The following is a 25205-nucleotide window of genomic DNA, read 5'->3' as shown; positions in this document are numbered from 1 at the left end:
AAAAAATTAAGTTTTTTTTATCTTTTCATTTAGTCATTGCCTGTAAAACGGGTTAAATCTTTTGAGTGACTTTAAATTGTTTATGTAATCTGTATTTGATGTAGAATGACTGCACAAACTAACTATGCACGTGTCTTTATCTTTCACTGTTCTCAAACAAATCCTCTAATGACTCATTATAAATTATTGACTAATAAAGGATTCTGCACGTTTACATCACTTCTGGAATTTCCTGGGCATGAATCTGCTTGTGTTGGCTTTGTATCATCGTCCAGGGTAGAGAGGAAATGACTTGTTATCAGAAATCCATGTTATCAGTGTTATTAGAATAATATCGGTACTTCCTGCTATGTGAATATAAATCCATATTAAAACTACTTATGTTATTAGATGTGTTTGTTGTTGTTGTTGGAATGAGAGTCCAATAGTGACTAGGGATTAAAAAACAGAACAAATCCAAACACCACATGCTATCTTGTTGCACTTACTGGTTCCGTTACAATGTACAGTTAAGGTTGCATACATTAAATTTATTTACATTTTCGGCATTTAGCAGACGCTTTTATCCAAAGCGACTTACAGTACTGTGACAGTATATTTTCTAAGCAATTGAGGGTTAAGAACCTTGCTCAAGGGCCCAACAGTGGCAACCTGGCAATGATGGGGCTTTAACCAGCAACCTTTGGAATACTAGTCCATTACCTTAACCACTAGGCTACAACTGCCCTTCAGTTTGTTTGACTTACATTTCTTAATTTGTCTAGTCAACATATACACACAGCAACGTACATATTACATTAAGGGGTGTAGAAAGCTTTAGAATGTTATTTAGCTTCAGAACATGACCTCCTAATACTTTCTTAGTAATCATGATTTACTGTAACTGGTGATATTTATGACCACATAAATAACAACATACATGGAACAGTGGTATCTCACCAGGGTCAGGAATAAAACCCAAACTCTCACCTTGCTAAAGGAAATGTTTCCAGATGGTCAGTTGTTGAAAGCAGGTTTGTGATAAGTTGGAAGCTGCTGAAACATGAGTGACACTATCTACAGTAAAGCATATTTTATATCACAATGTGTGTGGTGGGGCCAAGTACAAAAAGAAGCCCCTGCTTCAAAACCTGCACCTCAAGGCTTTGCAGAAGTTTGTGGCTGATCACATGAATAAAGATTTTTATTTGACATTGCTGGCTTTTTGACGTTGTTAGGATGGATTCTGGTTAATGTCACCTGTCCATCAGCAATTTTACTTCTGTGCTCACAGTATTTTAATCTAATTTGTTTATTTGTGGATTTTACATTTGCACTCTCATGATTTATATTTGACATTTACATTTTCAGCATTTAGCAGAAACCTTTATTCAAACTGACTTACATTACAGTTACAGTATGGGCCCAACAGTGGCAATGACCTTCTGATGACTAGTCTAGTACTTTAACCACTAGGCTGCTTGCCCCTATGTTTTATGTTTTGATTTAGTTGATTAATCTGCACCTCATTTTGTTATTTTTAGACGTTCATTTAGAACTTTGTTTCGTGTTTTACTGTGGCATTAAAAAGTTGATTCAGTTTTGAAGGAATATTTTGCATGCTTTTGTTACTGAATTGCTCTTATTGCCTGGGTCTAGTGCAATAACTTTTTGTCGACCCCAGTGCTGTATGTAATAATGCAGGCCGCAAATAGCAAACGGGCGAAGCTGAACATTGTGATGATAAAAGAATTAGTGGATAGGAGGAGGGTAAAAACATCTGGCTTAGGGCTCCAAAATTGTTAGAGCTAGTTAAGTGTGCACCTAATAATAATAAAATGACTGTACATTACACAGAGTTTCAAAGATTAATGTTGCTGCTTTAAATAAAGCACATCCTGTTGTAAATGTGGTGGAGATATCTGGAGAACACAATAAAAAAACATAACTATTTAATTATTCAGATTAAAGCCAATGCATAGTCAAAAAGCATACTACTCGCAAAACAAACCATGGCCAAGTCTATTGCTAATTAGCATTTTATATTACGATGGTTCTACCCTGGGTGACACTGTCCTCAAGCATACAAGTTTTAGATCACGTTTGATTTGAAGGCTGTTGCACAAGAAGGATGCCCCTGCTCCTGTGTTTTACTCACCCATGTTGCAGCAGCTTCTGATTTAGTCTGAGTTTTGTTCCTGTCCTTGGCAAGAGAAGAAAAACACAAAGCCAACAGCAGCCTTTGCTCAGGAAGTGTCCACCAATAAGAGACTAAAGGAAAAGTAACACACATTGTTTAAGGAAAAAGAAGATTTTTAATTGTACACCTACAACCAGTGCTAACAGGGTATGAGGTCCTAATAAAAAGGCCAAAATGTTGCAACAGTATTTGAAAATCCCAACAACAGGACATGCTTAACTCTCCGATTACTAGGCTACCGTGTAATCAGCAAAGCCAAATTTCCACCGCTGCAGCTTTAAATAATATACAGTACTAAAATAATAGCTTACAATAATGTATCAAATCAAATTGTCAGATCAAACTTTACATAAACTGTCTACCACACATATTTGCACAATTATATATGTATGTGTAGTTATTTATTTTAGATATCTATATTATTATCATTATTATTACTGTTATTATAACCATTACTATAATAATAATTATTATTATAAAAATATAATTGTAAAAATTATTATTATTATACATACCTAGCTATTCCCATTCTTATGCTTGTATTATTATTATGTGCATATGACTATGTATATAGTTATATATATTATTATTATTTTAACCATATATATATATATATGTATGTATGTACACATATACGTAGATATATATGTGTAAGTTTATTGATATTTTCTGTTTTTGCACAGTGCACTTCTGCATGCTTACTGAATTTTGATGCCTTGTGTCTGTACTGAACAATGACAAAGTTGAATCTAGATAGATAGATAGATAGATAGATAGATAGATAGATAGACAGACAGACAGACAGACAGACAGACAGACAGACAGACAGACAGACAGACAGATAGATAGATAGATAGATAGATAGATAGATAGACAGACAGACAGACAGACAGATAGATATATAGATACTTTATTGATCTCGAAGTAAATTAAAGAGGTCTATCTATCTATCTATCTATCTATCTATCTATCTATCTATCTATCTATCTATCTATCTATCTGTCTGTCTGTGTCTGTCTGTCTGTCTGTCTGTATTTCTATCTATCTGTCTGTCTATCTGTCTGTCTGTCTTTCTATCTATCTATCTATCTGTCTGTCTGTCTGTCTGTCTGTCTGTCTGTCTGTATTTCTATCTATCTGTCTGTTTGTCTGTCTGTCTGTCTGTCTGTCTGTCTGTCTGTCTGCACCTGTTAATTTCTCTGCTGGCCCTTTAAATATGTAAATGAGACTGACAGAGACGCTCTCTCATTGGTCCGCTGCTCAGCTACAACAGCTGTTTACATCACCGCAATGTGGAATTTCCCTCGTTACCCAGCGACACACATGGTGGGCGCGGCTAACACACCCGACCAATCACGATGCGCAGACTCTGTATCTGGGGGCGTGTCCTTGGCGTCGCTATGCCAAGAGGTGGTGGGAAAAAGAATAACGCCCACGGAGGTATTTCCGCCTGATTTCTGGCCGATCCACAACCTCGTATTTGTATTGGCAGATCAAAGCAACAAAGGTAGAGAATTGTTTCATGTTTCTAGTGTTTTATAATGCTTTTATATCTCATAAGGTCATTATGAATGTATTTGTGGAACAAAAGCACGGCGTTGAGGCTGTGCTTTAGCTAGTTAGCATGGCAGCAGCTCTGTAAACACATCACCTGTTGTTAGCCGAATGCTAAGCTAAGCTGCGTTACTATGTGTCACTAAGGAAGGTTGACCTGTTCCTCTGTTCCGCTATGTGTCTGCATACCTGCTCTGATATAGAAATAATTTATTACTATATGTTCAGTATTCTGATGAAAAACGTAAGAAATGTGTTTATAGAGGGATTATTGTGTCTTTCTGTCATATAATAGGCTAGCTGAGACCCTGTCACAATGGAATAATGTTAAATAGGTGAAAGACAAGAACAGGATCAGTTCATGTATTAACCTAATCATATTATAAAAGTACAATTATTACATAATAGATCATTTTGGAACAATAGATTGTAATGCACAATGCTTAAAGTACTGCCTTAAGAACAATAGCAGAATAAAAATAAAAAGTATGGACAGAAAGGAGCAAAAATAAATAGAATAAAATGTATTTATTTATCATATATACATATACATATACACATGTATAGTACAATGTCATTCTTTCTTCGCATGGCTCAGTTAGTTTGGAAGCTGGGGTCAGAGCACAGGGTCAGACATCATACAGCGCCCCTGGAACAAAGAGGGTTAAGGGCCTTGCTCAAGGGTCCAACAGTGGCTGCATGACAGAGCTAAGATTCAAACTCTTAACCTTTCAGTTGATAGCCCAAAGCTCTACCCACTAGTCCACCACTGTCCCGAATATATGATAACATTTGTAGCAATGAGAAAAGTAAATAAATAAGTAACGTACAGTGCTGGTTAAATAATCTTTGCCCCTGTATCTGATTTCTTTTATTTTTTTGCTTATTTGGCTCATTTAAGCCAGACAACAAAAGACAACACGGGTTAACGCAAAAATCAGCTTTTAAATGGTTCTTTAATTACTAAAGCTGTAGTCTAGTGGTCAAAGTACTGCAAAGGTCACTGGTTCAAGCCCCACCACTGCAAGGTTGCTACTGTTGAGCCCTTGAGCAAGGCCCTTAACCCTCAATTGCTTAGATTGTACTCTGTCACAACTGTAAGTCACTTTGGATAAAAGCGTCTGCTAAATGCCGTAAATGTAAATGTACTAAAGATTAAGATTCACTCAAAATTGGGGTGGCTCGGTGGGTAGCACTGTCGCCTCACAGCAAGAAGGTCCTGGGTTCGATCCCCAGGTGGAGCGGTCCGGGTCCTTTCCGTGTGGAGTTTGCATGTTCTCCCCTTGTCTGTGTGGGTTTACTCCGACCGTACAAAGACGTGCAAGTGAGGTGAATTAGAGATACAATATTGTCCATGACTGTGTTTGACATTAAACTTGAACTGATGAATCTTGTGTAACCCAGTAACTACCTGTTCTGTCATGAATGTAAGCAAAGTGTAAAACATACAATCTTACAATCCTAATACATTAATAAATAAATACTCAAAATTGAATTGCCTCTCCAAGCCTAATAACTTGCTATGAGTTTTGTCCATCGCGGTGGAGAAATTTTGTTTAACTCCTTATTGCAGAATTTCATCTTTTGTTCAATTCGTCTACATTGGAGGGGTTTTCGAGCATTAACTACTATTAATTAATTTCTTTTTTTTTTTGCTTATTTGTCTAACTAAATTGAATATAAGAAGAACACAACACAAGTAAACACAAATTCTTCATTTACTAAGATGAATATTTATTCTAAATTGAATTGCCTCTCCAAGCCTAATCACTTGCGATGAGTTTTTCTTCCATTGCTGTGGACAAATTTTGTTTAACTATTGTTTTAATTTGTCTACATTAAAGGTGTTTCAAGCATTAACTGCTCGATTAAGGTGTTGCTGAAGCATACCAATGGAACTCAAGTCGGGGCTGTGACTCGACCAATCCAGAACCATTGTTTGATTTCTTTTGAGCCTTTCAGAGGTGGACTTGCTTGTTTGCTTTGTATAATTGTCCTGCTGCAGAACTTGACTGTGCTTGGGCTTTCTGTCATGATCTGACAGGCGATGATTTAACTTCAGGATTTTCTGAAAGAGAGCAGAATTCATGGTTCCATCAAATATGACTCAGTCGCCCAGGTCCTGTAAAAGCGAAGCAGCCTCATACGATTACTCAGCCACCACTGTGTTTTACTGTTAATAAAATGTTCTTATGTTGGAATGTTCTTATACTTCTACTTTAGTCTCTTTAGTTTGGAGAATATTATCCCAAAATCCTGGGTGTCATCTAGTTTTTTTTTGGCAAATTCGAGATGAACCTTTTTGTTTTTGTTTTGGTCAGCTGTGGTTTGCGCCTTGCAACTCTCCCATTGATGGTATTTTCACTCACTATCTTTCTTATTGTGGAATCATGTACAATTGACCTTAACTGAGGCAAGTGAGGCCTGCACTTCTTCTAAATGTTCTTCTGGGTTATTTTGTGACCTTCTGATTGAGTTGTCACTGTATTCTTGGTGAAATTCTGGTAGACCAGCCACAAGATTCACCACAATTCCAAGTCTTCCCATTTGTGTGTAATGGCTCTTACTATTGTTTACTGTTGATTAACCGGTTGATTTAGTAGCTAAAGAGATGGTTGCTTTTCCACATATGGCCAGGTAAAGCTGAACAGCATTTTTCTTTAATAAATAAAAATAATTGAGAAAAAAAAGAATATAGTCTGTCACTGGGTCAGTGATATTACAAGCCGTTTGACTATTTGATCTGAGACTCCTGAGGCAGTCTGAATTATGGATTGCATCCTCGTATAAAGTGACAGTTTGGGTTCTTCCTGACCTTGGCATGTATATTTTACTTTGTGCAGTCAAACTAGCTCTATCTGTGTATGCACAGACGAATCAGTGGCTCTAGTCAGTCATAAGCAAGAATGAGGAATTGGAAGGTCGTGCTACCAAGCTGAGCAGTAAATACATTTACATTTTTGGCCTTTAGCAGATGCTTTTATCCAATGTGACTTACACTATTGTGACAGTATACAGTCTGAGCAATTTAGGGTTATGGGCCTAGCTCAAGGGCCCAACAGTGACAGCCTGGAAGTGGTGGGGCTTGAACCAGCGACCTTTTGATCACTAGTCCAGTCCTGAATAGATTTAGGGGCAATTACAGAAGCAGCATGTGTACTGACAATGACATTGTTTGCATTGTTCTTAGAGCGCTAGCCCAATACAGTGGGATTTTGGGTTTGTATCTTCAGCTGTGCTATCAGCCGGTCAGGCATTTACTATTTCTGGTGGGGGAATGGCTGAGGCCAGCAATGGATTGGCGTCTTGTCGAGGGGAGGTGTTACTGCATGGCGCCCAGTGATTCCGGGAAAGCTGGACCCACCGCAATATTGACCAGAATAAAGCAGTGGTAAAAACTTACAAATGAAATGAATGATATAAGAAATGGGAAATATGGTTAAAATTTTATCAACCACTTTATCCTGGTCAAAATCATGGCAGCACAGGGCGCAAGGCAGGAACACCCTGGACAGAACTAGGGGTGTCCCGATCCGATCTCAAAGATCGGGGCCGATCAAGGCATTTTTTAACTGATCGGTATCGGCTTTACTAAGGCCGATCCTAAGCCCGATCCTTTGTTTTACGTCAGCATGTCCGCTGTGTGGAAATACTTTAAATTGGAAAGTGAAACAAGTCCAACAGTGAAGTGTAATGTCTGCAATGCGAGCGTTTCACGAGGCGGTAGGAGCAGAGCTGCGTTGAGGATCACACCGGTTTACAAAACAATAACTTTTAATCCGAGTATGAAAACTTCAGGACCATAACATACAGCTTTTACAAGTTTACGTGTTACAAGACTGAACGACATCTCAGTATCAAGCGCACTGATTGGCTTAGTTATGTAACCGAGCGTCGTAGTGATGCACTCGCTTAATAAAGAAATAAATACACGCTATATTCACAAATTGTCGCGAGCATTTAACACTTTATTAACTTCTTCTGTTACGGTACCGAATAGCGGACAGCTAGAGTCATCGTGTCAGACAAGCACGCTATTCCATGCACTATGGAAGCCCCAAAGGGCTCAAAACACACTCACTTCACCTAGAAACGTCCATCAAACTATTGTCACAACATTTCAAGTGTTCCAGTCTTACTACTACAGGGGTTGGACAAAATAACTGAAACACCTGGTTTTAGACCACAATAATTTATTAGTATGGTGTAGGGCCTCCTTTTGCGGCCAATACAGCGTCAATTCGTCTTGGAAATGACATATACAAGTCCTGCACAGTGGTCAGAGGGATTTTAAGCCATTCTTCTTGCAGGATAGTGGCCAGGTCACTACGTGATGCTGGTGGAGGAAAACGTTTCCTGACTCGCTTCTCCAAAACACCCCGAAGTGGCTCAATAATATTTAGATCTGGTGACTGTGCAGGCCATGGGAGATGTTCAACTTCACTTTCATGTTCATCAAACCAATCTTTCACCAGTCTTGCTGTGTGTATTGGTGCATTGTCATCCTGATACACGGCACCGCCATTGGATGCACATGGTCCTCCAGAATGGTTCGGTAGTCCTTGGCAGTGACGCGCCCATCTAGCACAAGTATTGGGCCAAGGGAATGCCATGATATGGCAGCCCAAACCATCACTGATCCACCCCCATGCTTCACTCCGGGCATGCAACAGTCTGGGTGGTACTCTTCTTTGGGGCTTCTCCACACCGTAACTCTCCCGGATGTGGGGAAAACAGTAAAGGTGGACTCATCAGAGAACAATACATGTTTCACATTGTCCACAGCCCAAGATTTGCGCTCCTTGCACCATTGAAACCGACGTTTGGCATTGGCACGAGTGACCAAAGGTTTGGCTATAGCAGCCCGGCCGTGTATATTGACCCTGTGGAGCTCCCGACGGACAGTTCTGGTGGAAACAGGAGAGTTGAGGTGCACATTTAATTCTGCCGTGATTTGGGCAGCCGTGGTTTTATGTTTTTTGGATACAATCCGGGTTAGCACCCGAACATCCCTTTCAGACAGCTTCCTCTTGCGTCCACAGTTAATCCTGTTGGATGTGGTTTGTCCTTCTTGGTGGTATGCTGACATTACCCTGGATACCGTGGCTCTTGATACATCACAAAGACTTGCTGTCTGGGTCACAGATGCGCCAGCAAGACGTGCACCAACAATTTGTCCTCTTTTGAACTCTGGTTTGTCACCCATAATGTTGTGTGCATTGCAATATTTTGAGCAAAACTGTGCTCTTACCCTGCTAATTGAACCTTCACACTCTGCTCTTACTGGTGCAATGTGCAATTAATGAAGATTGGCCACCAGACTGGTCCAATTTAGCCATGAAACCTCCCACACTAAAATGACAGGTGTTTCAGTTATTTTGTCCAACCCCTGTACAATGCTGCACTAAGTTTGTTTACTTTTATTTTGTAAAAATAAAAGAACATTAAGTAATAGCTTGGATGCAGGCATTTTTTTTCCTACAGCACTGCAGAGCTATTCAGTTGTTAAACATATACATTGGATTAATCTGAATAACTGTAATGTACTTGAAGTGTGCACTGTGTGAACAGTATTATCTAGTTCTTATCTAGACAATATCTAGAAAATACAAGTATCGGTTTGAGACTCTGTATCGGCTCAGGATCAGAATTAATGATCAGGATCGGGAACAAAAAAACGTGACCGGGACATCCCTAGACAGAACACCAATCCATCACAGGTGTAAGCACTGACCAATTTCACTTCTGGAATTCGAACCCACATCTCTGTAAACCTGTAAATGTAGACAACTTCAAAAAACATAGTAAAAAAATCATGCTTAATGCTTTGTAAATCTGTACTACATCACTAGGATAAACAGATCCCTGTACTAATTACCAGTGTAGAACTGGGTGATAATCCTCCCCCATAGTATGAATACAGTTGGCACATGTATGTCATGCGGTTATTGGAATTTCAGTTATTTTAACAGCTCTTCCTGTTCTGTGACTGAATGATTTAAACAATTTCATGAGTTTGAGTCATAAACGTTTCTGTATACATCCAGCAAAACTAAAATTTCCTGTTGGACCACTTGACAGAGTTCATTCACTTTGGTTGGTTTTCCATTAAGGGTTTAATTTCTCTGTACAGTCACTGGAACACTGTACTATTGGTGACGACCGGCAGTGTAAGTTACTTTGTCTGCTGCCAGTCTGTGGGATAGTCTTAGTATTTAAGAATTGTAACTTCCCCATTAATATGTATAATTAATCCTTTATAATAACGTGTATCTCTCGTTTTAATTTCATATTCTCTAAATTGTAGGGTATATTTTACTATATTTTCTTTTAGTTTTTCATGTTCTTAATTTTTTATCTCTCGTTTTAATTTCATGTTCTTAATTGTAACTAAATGTTTGCAAGAAGTCTTTCTGAGGTTCTAGATCTCAGGAATGTTTTACTGCTTTTAATTTTTCCTTATGTAAAGCATTTTGAATTGCCACTGTGTATGAAAGGTGCTATACAAATAAACTTGCCTAGCCTTGCCTTGCCTACAGTCCACATTACAGCTGGCAAACACGCCCCCTGAAATTCCTTTCAATAACAAAACTAAAGCATCAAATACTTATAACAGACATACGTAGACAACTGTTATAACGTCACTAGCAACAGAATAGCAACTCCATTCCTTTTTGTTGATGTATAAAAGACTTCATATGGGTCAGAGACTAAACATTTACATGTATGGCATTTAGTAGACACCTTTATCCTTTATCCAAAGCGACTTAGAATACAGTGACGGTATACGGTCTGAGCTCAAGCACCCAACAGCAGCAACCTGGCAGTGGTGGGGCTTGAACCAGCGACCTTCTGATTACTAGTCCAGTACCTTAACTACTAGGCACTAGTAGCTAACACTAACTAATCTCAACATAATCATTGGTGTGATCTGGTTACTATCATGCATTTTTGGCATGATTTAATAGGGCTGTTTAAACGTAGCTGAATAGTAGCAGTCGATTCTGATACGTTGTATAAGTCTGATTTAACCTGATACCAGGCTGTTTGTTTGAACTGCTGTGTTGCTGAATAGTTTAAAAAGTTCAGGTTGGGTTGTCAGGACGGTTATATAATAACAATAATATTAACATATACCTAGGTAAAACGCTTGAGTAATAATTTCTGCAGGTTATAACAGTCAGTGTTTGAATACCAAATGCATGAACAGTACCGACGATGCCTTTTATATTCTTAAGCTTTTCTCTACGTAATAGTATCGATATCAAAATAATTGTAAAGTTTATCTGTAAAAGGGCCAAAGGGCGTTTGTGACTCACCCTGAATGACACGCTGACAGAATTATCTTCACTCGCTGAATAAGTCACCCGCTTCAGCTCGTCTTATTACTGGAAAGAAAAGTGAAACTGCTTCAGTCACTTATTTAAACGACTGGTGAACTGAGAAGGGGCTTCAGCCCGGGGACTTTCAGTTTTACACACTGAGCAGGACACAGGCTTACAGGCTTTCTGCTCTGATACACTGAAGAAGTGAGCTGTGAGTAGCTAACATACTTCATTCTATAGTTTTAGTCTGTTTTATTTTTGAGCCTTTCTTTACTGTGGATTGTATGATCTAGTGTACTTTATCAGGAGCATATGTTCTGGTGTACTTTATTAAGAATATATATATATATATATATATATATATGTATTTATACTATACTACACTATACTAAAGATGTGTGTGTGTGTCTTATTATTATTATTATTATACATAGTTAGAAGGATTATATATACAGTATAAGTATATTTATAAATATATTTAAGTATATTTACCTATTTAGTGTATGTATATATACTTATAGTATATGTATATATACTTATGTACATTGTTAAAGGATTTCTTATATATATATATACAGTGGGGGAAATAAGTATTTGATATTTATTCCCCCTTACAAAGACTTGAACAGTCTATAATTTTTATGGAAGGTTTATTTTAACAGAGAGAGACAGAATATCAACAAAAAATCCAGAAAAAAAACATTAAATAAAAGTTATAAATTAATTTGTATTTAATTAAGGGAAATAAGTATTTGATCCCCTACCAACCAGCAAGAATTCTGACCCCCACAGACCGGTTATGTGCCCATGAGGCACACAAATTAGTCCTGTCCCTGTATAAAAGACTCCTGTCACAGAATCAGTTTCTTCCATTCAAATCTCTCGACCACCATGGGCAAGACCAAAGAGCTATCAAAGGACGTCAGGGACAAGATTGTAGACCTGCACAAGGCTGGAATGGGCTACAAGACCATCAGCAAGAAGCTTGGTGAGAAAGAGACCACTGTTGGTGCGATCATTCGAAAATGGAAGAATCATAGTCAATCACCCTCACTCTGGAGCTCCATGCAAGATCTCACCTGGTGGGGTAAGAATGATTCTGAGAAAGGTGAGGTCAGTCCAGAATTACATGGGAGGAGCTTGTCAATGTGTTTCTGTGACAGGAGTCTTTTATACAGGGACAGGACTAATTTGTGTGCCTCATGGGCACATAACCGGTCTGTGGGGGTCAGAATTCTTGCTGGTTGGTTGGGGATCAAATACTTATTTCCCTTAATTAAATACTAATTAATTTATAACTTTTATTTAATGTTTTTTTTTCTGGATTGTTTGTTGATATTCTGTCTCTCTCTCTGTTAAAATAAACCTTCCATAAAAATTATAGACTGTTCAAGTCTTTGTTAGGGGGTAAACTTACAAAATCAGCAGGGGATCAAATTTCCCCCACTGTATAGACATGTATATATGTATAAATGTATATAAATGCTAAAATGCTAATAAAGTATATATGTGTGTATGCTTTTACTGTACTTTTAGATATATAATACATACATTTATACTGTGTAAGTGTATATACTTAGTTTATGTATATAAGTATATATGCTTCTAGTGTGCTTCATATATATGATGTGTGTATATAGAAATATATATATATATATATTAGGGCTGTCACACGATTAAAAATTTTAATCGCGATTAAAGAACAAAATTAATCTAGATTAATCTCTATTAAAATTTTTAATCGTGTGACAGCCCTAAATATATGTGTTCATCTCAATTAATCGCAAACTAATAATTAAGCAAAATTTGAACAGTTATGCACATTGTTATTGCAAGAATGTGTTTACCAATAAAACATTCATAAAATATGATAGAATTATTAAATCTAAATTCATTGTAGGAAGCACATTATCTGACAAAAGTGAGGATCTTTTCCTGTTCATGACCCTGACACTGAAAACAGGTGCACCAACCATAATGTTTTGATCTAATATAAGGCATCAATAAAGCATCAAAACACAGATATGATTATTTCATAGATCTATTAAGAAAACTAGAGATGGGACGATCGATCGGCTACGAATCGGTATCGGCCGATTTTTAATCAAAATATGCGATCGGCGATATTTCCTAAAAGTAGCCGATCCGATCGTGTGATATATAAAGACCATGTTAAGTTAACAGCTCAGTGGATTGATCCAGACTTTGAGCTACGAAGCACCATCCATCACATCACCATTCATCAACCATCGTAGAGAAACCATCGTGAAAGCTCTTACGATGTAATTTTGCTGATTGTAATATTTACTTTAAAAAGATAATTCAACCCGGTCACATCTGAGTCGATTCTATCAGCACGTTATATAAACTCCTGGTTCACTTTGGTAAATCGTAAGCGGTTCTTACTTGTGATGTAGATGAGAACAGAAGACGTTACAGAGCCAATCCGAGGCAAAAGTTTATTCATTACCAAATTCGTTAGTTCAGGATCATCTGCTGAACTTTTAGAAAACTTTTAGCTCCTTAGACGGAACGAGTCTGACGGTCGGTTACAGACCTGTGGTAATAGCAGTTTAATTAAGCTTTTTAATTAAGCTTTTTAATGCAAGAGTCACACAAAATGTTCTGTAGTAGCTGGTGTTTATTTAAAACCACGACATTTAATTAATAACAGTAAACACGGAGAGATAACTGAGAAGAGAAACTAACGCTTTGCGAAAAATGAATCGACTCGTGAATCAATGAATCACTTATAGCTAGAGATGGGACGATCGGGGTTTTTGGCTCCGATCTCCTTTCAGGGACATCTGCCGATAGCCGATTGCGATCGGGTGGGGGGGGGGGGGGGGGGTTTGGGTGGTTGGGTGCTGGGGTTTAGCAGTAAATAAAATAAATAAACTTAAAAAGAGCCTCACAGTGAAGATAAACCGGAGCAGCGCGTGTGTGTTTGTGCCTTTAGAAGAGACGCTTTGTTCACAGTATCGCTATAAGTGATTCATTGATTCATGAGTCATTTTTCGCGAAGCGTAAGTTTCTCTTCTCAGTTATCTCTCCGTGTTTACTGTTATTAATTAAATGTCGTGGTTTTAAATAAACACCAGCTACTACAGAACATTTTGTGTGACTCTCTTACATTAAAAAGCTTCATTAAAAAGCTATTACCACAGATCTGTAACCGACCGTCAGACTCGGGAGCTAAAAGTTCAGCAGATGATCCTGAACTAATGAATTTGGTAATGAATAAACTTTTGCCTCGGATTGGCTCTGTAACGTTTTCTGTTCTCATCTACATCACAAGTAAGAACCGCTTACGATTTACCAAAGTGAACCAGGAGTTTATATAACGTGCTGATAGAATCGACTCAGATGTGACCGGGTTGAATGATCTTTTTAAAGTAAATATTACAATCAGCAAAATTACATCGTATGTATGATGCACAACGTTAATGATGTTATTTTAGGTTTCACGAGCTTTCACGATGGTTTCTGTACGATGGTTGATGAATGGTGATGTGATGGTTGGCGCGTCGTAGCTCAAAGTCTGGATCAATCCACTGAGCTGTTAACGTGATCTTTATATATCACACGATCGGATCGGCTACTTTTAGGAAATATCGCGATCGCCGATAGCATATTTTGATTAAAAATCGGCCGATACCGATTCATAGCCGATCGATCGTCCCATCTCTACTTATAGCGATACTGTGAACTCTGCGTCTCTGTAACTCTGTAACTGCGTCTCTTCTAAAGGCGCACACACACACAAACGCACACACACACACACACGCGTGCGCTGCTCCGGTTTATCTTTACTGTGAGGCTATCGGCCGATTTCCCTAAAAGGAGATTGGAGATCGGAATCGGTGCCAAAAACCCCGATCGGTCCATCTCTAAAGAAAACCCTTTAATACTGTGTTTGTGCAGAAAGAATACTGGGAAATACTAAATTACCATTTAAACATCTATAAATACCTGAAACAGTCAAGTTAGCAGACATTATCTATAAGTAATTGACTGTAGCTATATAAAAAAAAGTGTTGATTAAAACAGTCCATGTAAACGCTTAGTCCATATAAATATCAGATACGAATGTGTTTTTAGAAAACTACAAACATCACAAATATAAATCATGTTTATAACCATGTGATAGAATAAGCTGAATAAACTGTAGAGATGAAACATCACAGAGCTTCACTTTTTACCGGAGGGGGAGGAGGCGGAGCTACACGGTTTTGATGGACAGCTCTAGCAGCCAATGGAAATACTCGTTACAGAGATTGCGTGATTTCATTCATCTTTTCATCAACACGTAAAAAAAGTGAAAACCGCTAAAAGTAGTTTATCATCAGACAGTTCATGCGCTTTACATCCTAATTCATCTGAAATACAGTTAATTACCACAGACACATGTATATGCCAAATAAAAATAGTTAGATTAAAAATTGTAATCTTGATTAATTTTTTTAATCGCGATTAAAATTTAAACGCGAATAACGACAGCCCTGATATATATATATATATATATATATACAGTGTATCACAAAAGTGAGTACACCCCTCACATTTCTGCAGATATTTAAGTATATCTTTTCATGGGACAACACTGACAAAATGACACTTTGACACAATGAAAAGTAGTCTGTGTGCAGCTTATATAACAGTGTAAATTTATTCTTCCCTCAAAATAACTCAATATACAGCCATTAATGTCTAAACCACCGGCAACAAAAGTGAGTACACCCCTAAGAGACTACACCCCTAAATGTCCAAATTGAGCACTGCTTGTCATTTTCCCTCCAAAATGTCATGTGATTTGTTAGTGTTACTAGGTCTCAGGTGTGCATAGGGAGCAGGTGTGTTCAATTTAGTAGTACAGCTCTCACACTCTCTCATACTGGTCACTGAAAGTTCCAACATGGCACCTCATGGCAAAGAACTCTCTGAGGATCTTAAAAGACGAATTGTTGCCCTACATGAAGATGGCCAAGGCTACAAGAAGATTGCCAACACCCTGAAACTTAGCTGCAGCACAGTGGCCAAGATCATCCAGCGTTTTAAAAGAGCAGGGTCCACTCAGAACAGACCTCGCGTTGGTCGTCCAAAGAAGCTGAGTGCACGTGCTCAGCGTCACATCCAACTGCTGTCTTTGAAAGATAGGCGCAGGAGTGCTGTCAGCATTGCTGCAGAGATTGAAAAGGTGGGTGGTCAGCCTGTCAGTGCTCAGACCATACGCCGCACACTACATCAAATTGGTCTGCATGGCTGTCACCCCAGAAGGAAGCCTCTTCTGAAGTCTCTACACAAGAAAGCCCGCAAACAGTTTGCTGAAGACATGTCAACAAAGGACATGGATTACTGGAACCATGTCCTATGGTCTGATGAGACCAAGATTAATTTGTTTGGTTCAGATGGTCTCAAGCATGTGTGGCGGCAATCAGGTGAGGAGTACAAAGATAAGTGTGTCATGCCTACAGTCAAGCATGGTGGTGGGAATGCCATGGTCTGGGGCTGCATGAGTGCAGCAGGTGTTGGGGAGTTACATTTCATTGAGGGACACATGAACTCCAATATGTACTGTGAAATACTGAAGCAGAGCATGATCCCCTCCCTCCGGAAACTGGGTCGCAGGGCAGTGTTCCAGCATCATAATGACCCCAAACACACCTCTAAGACGACCACTGCTTTATTGAAGAGGCTGAGGGTAAAGGTGATGGACTGGCCAAGCATGTCTCCAGACCTAAACCCAATAGAACATCTTTGGGGCATCCTCAAGCGGAAGGTGGAGGAGCGCAAAGTCTCGAATATCCGCCAGCTCCGTGATGTCGTCATGGAGGAGTGGAAAAGCATTCCAGTGGCAACCTGTGAAGCTCTGGTAAACTCCATGCCCAGGAGAGTTAAGGCAGTTCTGGGAAATAATGGTGGCCACACAAAATATTGACACTTCAGGAACTTTCACTAAGGGGTGTACTCACTTTTGTTGCCGGTGGTTTAGACATTAATGGCTGTATATTGAGTTATTTTGAGGGAAGAATAAATTTACACTGTTATATAAGCTGCACACAGACTACTTTTCATTGTGTCAAAGTGTCATTTTGTCAGTGTTGTCCCATGAAAAGATATACTTAAATATCTGCAGAAATGTGAGGGGTGTACTCACTTTTGTGATACACTGTATATATATATATATATATATATATATATATATATACATACTTAAGTATAATTTAGTTATATAGTGTATGTATAATATACTTATTTAGTGAATGTATATACACTGCCTGGCCAAAAAAAAAAGGTCACCACCTGGATTTAACTAAGCAAATAGGTAAGAGCCTCCCATTGGATAATTACTGCATGGGTGATTGTTTCAGCTGGCAACAAGTTAGTTAACCCTAACTTATGCAGTGAGTAGCTTCTCATTTGTTAAACAACCATGTGGAAAGACGCATCCTGTGGTCGTGAAAAAGATGTTAATCTGTTTCAGAAGGGTGAAATTATTGTCATGCATCAAGCAGAGAAAACATCTAAGGAGAAGCTGAAACTACTAAAATCGGGTTAAGAACTGTCCAGCGCATTATTAAAAAGTGGAAGGACAGTGGGGAAACATAATCTTCGAGGAAGGAATGTGGTCGGAAAAAAATCTTGAATGATCGTGATCGCCGATCACTTAAACGTTTGGTGAAATCAAATGGTATAAAAACTCCAGTAGAACTCAGGGAAATGTTTAATAGTGAAAGTAAGAACATTTCCACACACACAATGTGAAGGGAACTCAAGGGATTGGGACTAAACAGCTGTGTAGCCTTAAGAAAAACCACTTGTCAGTGAGGCTAACCGGCAAAAACGGCTTCAATTTGCTAGGGAGCATAAAGATTGGACTCTGGAGCAATGGAAGAAGGTCATGTGGTCTGATGAGTCCAGATTTACCCTGTTCCAGAGTGATGGGCGCATCGGGGTAAGAAGAGAGGCGGCTGAAGTGACGCACCCATCTTGCCTAGTGCCTACCGTACAAGCCTGTGGGGGCAGTGCTATGATCTGGGGTCGCTGCAGTCGGTCAGGTCTAGGTTCAGCAACGTTATGTGCCCAAAGAATGAGGTCAGCTGACTACCTGAATATACTGAACCACCAGGTTATTCCATCAATGGATTTTTTCTTCCCTGATGGCACGGGCATATTCCAAGATGACAATGCCAGGATTCATCGGGCTCAGATTGTGAAAGAGAGGTTCAGGGAGCATGAGACATCATTTTCACACATGGATTGGCCACCACAGAGTCCAGACCTGAACCCCATTGAGAATCTTTGGGATGTGCTGGAGAAGACTTTGTGCAGTGGTCCAAATCTCCCATCATCAATACAAGATCTTGGGGAAAAATTAATGCAACTCTGGACAGAAATAAATGTTGTGACATTGCAGAAGCTTGTGGAAACGATGCCACAGCGAATGCATGCCGTAATCAAAGCTAAAGGCAGTGTATACAGTAGTGTTCAAAAAAATAGCAGTCCAACACCATTGAACCTAAAAAATCACTGTTTTTAGTAGAAGTGATATTTCTACATAGCAAAAAATTGACTTGAAAGTGTAGTAGAGTAATGAAAACAAAACAAACCCAACAATTAGGACATGCATCCCACTCATTCTGAGTAATCGAAGCATTGATTGAAAGGGGGTTGTTCAAAATAATAGCAGTTAGGAGTTCAATTGGTGAAGTCATTCATTCTGCAGAAGAACGGGTGTCAATTTTGGCCCTTATTTAAGGTTAGGAGGGGGGCAAATGTTGCACAGGTTGGTCATAGTGCATTTCCTTCTGAAATACTGGGTAAAATTGGTTGTTCCAGACATTGTTCTGATGAACAGTGTACTTTGATTAAAAAGTTGATTGTAGAGAGAAAAAAACATACAGAGAAGTGCAGCAAATGATAGGCTGCTCAGCTAAAATGATCTCAAATGTCTTGAAGTGACCAAAACCTGAAAGATGCAGAAGGAAGCGTGGAACTACTGTTCAATTGGATCGAAGATTAGCCAAAATAGCAAATACTCAGTCAATGATCACCTCCAGAAAGATCAAGGAACATCTGAAGTTCCCAGTGAGTACAGAAGATGATTAAGTGAAGCCAATTTACCAGCAAGAACTCCTTGCAAAGTCCCGTTGTTAAGATAAAGACGTGTCCTGAATGGGTTCAAATTTGCCAAGGAACACATTGACTGGTCCAAAGAGAAATGGCTCAACATTTTGTGGACTGGTGAAAGCAAAATTGTTCTTTTTGGGTCTAGTGGCCGTAGACAGTATGTCAGACGACCCCCGAGCACTGAATTCAAGCCACAGTACACTGTGAAGACATGGTGGTACAAAATGATGATATGGGGATGTTTATCATACCATGGAGTTACGCCTAGTTATCACATACGAGGGATCATGGATCAATTTAAATATATCAGAATACTTGAGGAGATCATGTTGCCCTATGTTGAAGAAGAAATGTCCTTAAAATGGGTGTTTCAACATGACAGTGACCCAAAACATCTTGGTTACAGACAAACAAGATTGAGTTAATAGAGTGGCCAGCCCAATCCCCTGACTTCAATCCCATAGAGAACTTGTGTTCTGATATCTGAAACACGTTTTTTTTTTTTAGGCAAAACCCAAAATTGCAGAAGAACTGAGGAATGTCGTCTAATCATCCTGGACTGGAATACCTGTTCAGAGGTGCCAGAAGTTGGTCGACTCCATGCAACACAGATCTCGGAAACAATTGTTATGCCACTAAATATTAGTTCAGTAATTTAAAGTAAAGTGAAACCTCAAACATTTTTTCATATTATAGATAGATTTTTTGAGTTTTTAAAGAAAAATGCTGGCACTGCTATTATTTTGAACAGCCTAATATTCATTTTTCTTAATTGTCTGTAAAGGATTAACAAAAACTGGCTACATTTAGTTAATGTTTTGATTTAGAATTGAAAGTGTAGTATTTTCAGTGCGTTTGCATTTATGGAAATAAAAGTTATTATAATGATTTTGTGCTTTATTCACTTTTTTGAACACCACTGTATATACTTGTAGTGTACTTTATCAGGAGTGTATTATTTTACTGATAGTGTTTTTATAGTCTTTTATTGTAAGGTTTAATTCTGATCCATGCTTAAAGGTGAAGAAGGTTTAAGAGAAATTGTTAACACTGTGGTTGGTTACAGTGTGATCCGTACTAAACCATAACTCGGATGAGTTTAGTCTTTAGTTTCACGGTGTCATTTTAAAAGTACTTTGCACCCTTTTTGTTTTTTTATTGTGGTGTCAACATTCAAATCAGCCTCTCCTAAAATAAGCAGACAGAAATCCCCGGCCCCGGCTTATTCAAATAGTTATGTTTGAATTGTAAATAGCAGAGTTGCCGCATCAGAACTGGCAGGGCGTCACAAACCATCATCAGGGTTTTCTTTTCTTTTTTTTCTCTGGGTCTGTCTCACTGCTAAGATTTGACTAATTTCCGGTCCTCTTGTGTGTTTAGGTGTAGGAAGGATGTATGCTGATTGATCGGACATGGATGGTAAAGGCCCGTATCGGATCTATGACCCTGGTGGGAGTGATACTCAGCCCAAAGAGGAGGCCAGCAGCTATCGGCAGCTCCTGGAGGAGAACACGGTCCTGAGAGAACGGATGAAGGGTCTGAAGAGCCTGGGTATGTCCTGCTTTCCTTCTTTATTCTCACGGCTTATGCATTTCTATACTGGTCCTCTTATACTATGTCAAGCTATGTCGTGTCAAGTCAAATTTATTAGACATTGTCTCAAAGTAACTTTACAAAATCCAGCACCGACAGACCAAAACCCCCTGTTGAGCAAGCCGAGGAACCAGACTTATTAGTGGTTCTCATGCAGCAAAACTTAATAAAATGCAAGCAGTTAAGGGTAAAGGTTGTTGCTCAAGAACCCATTGGTTGTAACTTGGTGGTGGTGGAGCTTGAATCAACAATCTGATTGCTAGTCCAGTACCTTAACCACTTGTCCACCACTGCCCTACATATCTTCTCAAAGGTTTTCCAAAGAACTTGGAGCATATCTGGAATTTGGGCCTATTCGGTCAGAAAAATAGGAAAATAAGGTCTGACGCACAATCGACTGTTCAGTTAATTCCAAAGTTGATCAGTAGAGTTGAGGTCAGGGTTCTCTGCAGGCCACTGGACTTCCTCTATACCAGTCATGTTAATTCATGTCTTTATAAACCTCAGTTTATACACAGGGGTACAGCCATATCTAGAAAGGTTATAAAGAAAAGAGCCACATTTCACGGCAGTCATTAAATTACACTCATGAATTAAATAATAGAATAAATAGAAGCTACAATACACAGCACAGCTACCTTAACGGTTGAATGTAAACCTAGAACATCCAGCGACGATGCGACGCTTCATGTTCCGTCTCAAAGATGAAAATTCTCGTCCATGTTTTGACACCCCCCCCTACTGTGTCCACAGAATTGGTTGGGAGTTTTCAAAATTAAATTTCCCGAGTTTTTAGCTGCTTTACACTTCGACATCTTGGACATTTTGACTAACCGATTACTAACATGACCGTGAATTAGGTCGGGCCTTACCTATAAGGATACAGATCAGTTCCTTTCCCAAACTGTTGCTGCCAAGTCTGTAATTAGGTTTCTACACCGATCAGCCATAACATTAAAACCACCTCCTTGTTTCTACACTCACTGTCCATTTTATCAGCTCCACTCACCATATAAAAGCACTTTGTAGTTCTACAATTACTGACTGTAGTCCATCTGTTTCTCTGCATGCTTTGTTAGCCCCCTTTCATGCTGTTCTTCAATGGTCAGGACTCTCACAGGACCACCACAGAGCAGATATTATTTAGGTGGTGGATCATTCTCAGCACTGCAGTGACACTGACATGGTGGTGGTGTGTTAGTGTGTGTTGTGCTGGTACGAGTGGATCAGACACAGCAGCGCTGCTGGAGTTTTTAAACACCTCACTGTCACTGCTGGACTGAGAATAGTCCACCAACCAAAAATATCCAGCCAACAGCGCCCCATGGGCAGCGTCCTGTGACCACTGATGAAGGTCTAGAAGATGACCAACTCAAACAGCAGCAATAGATGAGCGATCGTCTCTGACTTTACATCTACAAGGTGGACCAACTAGGTAGGAGTGTCTAATAGAGTGGACAGTGAGTGGACACGGTATTTAAAAACTCCAGCAGCGCTGCTGTGTCTGATCCACTCATACCAGCACAACACACACTAACACACCACCACCATGTCAGTGTCACTGCAGTGCTGAGAATGATCCACCACCCAAATAATACCTGCTCTGTGGGGGGTTTCTGACCATTAAAGAACAGGGGGAAAGCAAGCTAAAAAAGTATGTAGAGAAACAGATGGACTACAGTCAGTAATTGTAGAACTACAAAGTGCTTCTATATGGTGAGTGGAGCTGATAAAATGGACAGTGAGTGTAGAAACAAGGAGGTGGTTTTAATGTTATGGCTGATCAGTGTATAATACTTTTAATAGCTGTTAGCAATGTGTGGCACTAAAACACCTAATCTGGATAATTAGAAAGTGTGTTTTTTTATACTTGTGTAAATTGTGTGTATCATGTGTTCAGTGTAAACTGCTGTGTAATTGCTTGCTGTAGGGCTTGATGGTAAATGATTACAGGAATTTCCAAAGTTATTCAGCACTGTAAAACCTGGCTGCACCACCTTTAGCAGCAATAAGAGCAGCTCACGGACTGATGATCTTTATATTTCTACGTTTATTTTTTGGCTTCTCCTGTATTTAGGGTGTTTTTTTGTTTTTGTTTTGTTTTTTACGCCAGATGCCCTTCCTGCCACAACTCTCCTATTTTTATACAGGCTTGGGACCGGCACTGAGAGTGCACTGACAAATGCACCTTTATGACTATACTGTTTCAACCACCCCCCTTCCCCAGGAACTAGCCAATCTTGCAGGTCCGTGCCGATGCCTGACCATCCTATGGCACCACTGAGATTCAAACCTGGATCCCCAGATCTCAGCGATTAGTGAACTAGCGTAGTTTACAACTGCGCCACCCGAGTGCCCACATATGTGATAAAGGGTGGAATTTAACTTCAAGTTGTGCAGGTTTACAAATAATTCACACGTCCCAGCATCTGTGCTGGCTGATGAGGGCCAGCTCTTCTTGTAGCATGTTCATTCACAAATCGCTGATATTCTTACTGTGAAGCTGCATTTTCTTTATATAAAAATATATATTTAGCCTGATATTTGATTTTTGTAAATTTTTGTCAGAATCTTACCCAGAATCCTTTTTATTCAATACATGACAAATGTGTGTTCACTAAACTGGCTGACCTACTGTAATCTATCAAATAAACCAAACCAAACTCTAACTCTATGAATGTAGTATCATTATTATTATTATTATTGTTATTATCATTATGGGGCAGCACGGTGGCTTAGTGGGTAGCAGTGTCGCCTCACAGCAAGAAGGTCCTGGGTTCGATCCCCAGGTGGGGTGGTCCGGGTCCTTTCTGTGTGGAGTTTGCATGTTGCATCTCCCCGTGTCTGTGTGGGTTTCCTCCGGGTGCTCCGGTTTCCTTCCACAGTCCAAAGACGTGCAAGTGAGGTGACCTGGAGATACAAAATTGTCCATGACTGTGTTCGATATAACCTCGTGTGAAATGATGAACCTTGTGTAACGAGTAACTACTGTTTCTGTCATGGATGTAACCAAAGTGTGTAAAACATGACTATAAAAATCCAAATAAACAAACAAACAAACGGAGAGCCACGCTAGGCTTTTTGTGACTAACCCCCACCCCCCACATTAGTACCCACAGTGATGTGTTAAAGCGTTAGACCGCTGCGCCATCCGAGTGCCGTGCTTTGATAATTTGACAGCAGAAATTCGAAGCCCTTTAACATCAGTGATGTGTTTAATATTGGAATGGAGATTTTGCACATATACAGTATTTAATATTTAGAAATACACATGTACATTAGTTATGCAGTGTAATTTTTTTATTTTTAAGAGTGTAAATAACTTAAATAACTGCTGCTACTACCTCTGTTGGAGAGGTGCCATACAAAATTTCATTGTACCTGCGTATAATGACAGTAAATTTTCTATTCTATTTTACTGCTAACAAAGAATTAGGAGGCCATGCACACAGTTTAATGACATTTAAACTTTTTACCTCTACACATGAATTATTCTAGTTGCTGTGTGTACATATTTTTCATTCTGCGGATCTTTCGACTCAAGAATTTTGGACAAAGACGTTTATTTTGCTCCATTCTAGAAAGAAAAACCCCAAATCCCAAGAAATATTAAAATCCCAAGTCTGCCATGACAAGACTACGCCCATGTTCTCACCACGAACTAACTGCTCCAGAGTTTGTTTGGGACCGTACTGAGACCACCTCCTCTTAAAGGTCTCGGTGCAGTTGGTTTGGTCCGATTGCTGTGTTTTACACCTACCTAAACGGAAAATGAACCTGATCCTGACTGAAATGTGCAGGTAACTTTTGACCTCAACTGTCCACGGTGCGATTGTAAAAACCTTGTGTAATGGTTTTGCACAATTTTCGCCCCACGGTTCAGTTTATACAACATTATAAAGTAACACTTGTTCTTGGTGGATAACGTTTTTGTTGTGTTTATGACCTGCGTTTACTGGAGAATCACCTGATTGAATTCCCACTAAACCAGTTCTACAGGCGATTTGGAAAGTACTTTCGCTCTCTGTTCTTGGCTGAACTAGGACCAGTCTCCTCTTTTTTTTTATCTACAGTCCACTAAAACCAATGAAACCATTGAAAATCAGGTCTTCTGTGGAATTAAATAGAAGCTGCTGTTACATGGTTGGCAATGTCAATAATCAAGCGAGCTTTCCATCATTACAGGCTTGGAGGTTACAGTGCATAAAAGACCTGCTTTCAAACTGGCATCTCACCACTCAGACAAAAGCAGGAGCATGGCCTTTAGTAATTGGAAGGTTGCTGGTTCAAGCCCCACCACTGCCAGATTGACACTGTTGAGCCTGTGAGAAAGACCCCTAACCCTCATTTGCTTGGATTGTATTTGGTCACAACTGTAAGTGGCGTAAATGTAAATGTGTCCATGATGGTTGCCTCCCATGTCC

The 25205-nt window shown here is 39.3% G+C and overlaps 1 protein-coding gene across 5 annotated transcripts in view; it reads left to right on the top strand.

Annotated features, from left to right (window-relative positions):
- Positions 1–3589: 3589 nt before the first annotated feature.
- Positions 3590–25205, top strand: part of tnip1 (TNFAIP3 interacting protein 1) — a 69412-nt gene continuing 47796 nt past the window's right edge. For 3 of the 5 annotated variants that reach the window (XM_062985739.1, XM_062985660.1, XM_062985431.1), the window contains exons 1-2: positions 3590–3686; positions 20569–20739. In XM_062985739.1, coding sequence (XP_062841809.1) covers positions 20601–20739 — 139 coding nt within the window. In that variant the 5' untranslated portion in view covers positions 3590–3686; positions 20569–20600. Of the gene's footprint in view, positions 3687–11191; positions 11270–19695; positions 19767–20568; positions 20740–25205 lie in introns of those variants that run through there. The other 2 variants (XM_062985511.1, XM_062985588.1) reach the window with 2 other exon arrangements.

Source organism: Trichomycterus rosablanca, chromosome 1 (assembly GCF_030014385.1).
Source record: "Trichomycterus rosablanca isolate fTriRos1 chromosome 1, fTriRos1.hap1, whole genome shotgun sequence".
NCBI classification, from domain to species: Eukaryota; Metazoa; Chordata; class Actinopteri; order Siluriformes; family Trichomycteridae; genus Trichomycterus; species Trichomycterus rosablanca.
Note: the sequence above shows the minus strand (reverse complement) of the source record. Positions and strands in the feature narration are given on the sequence as shown.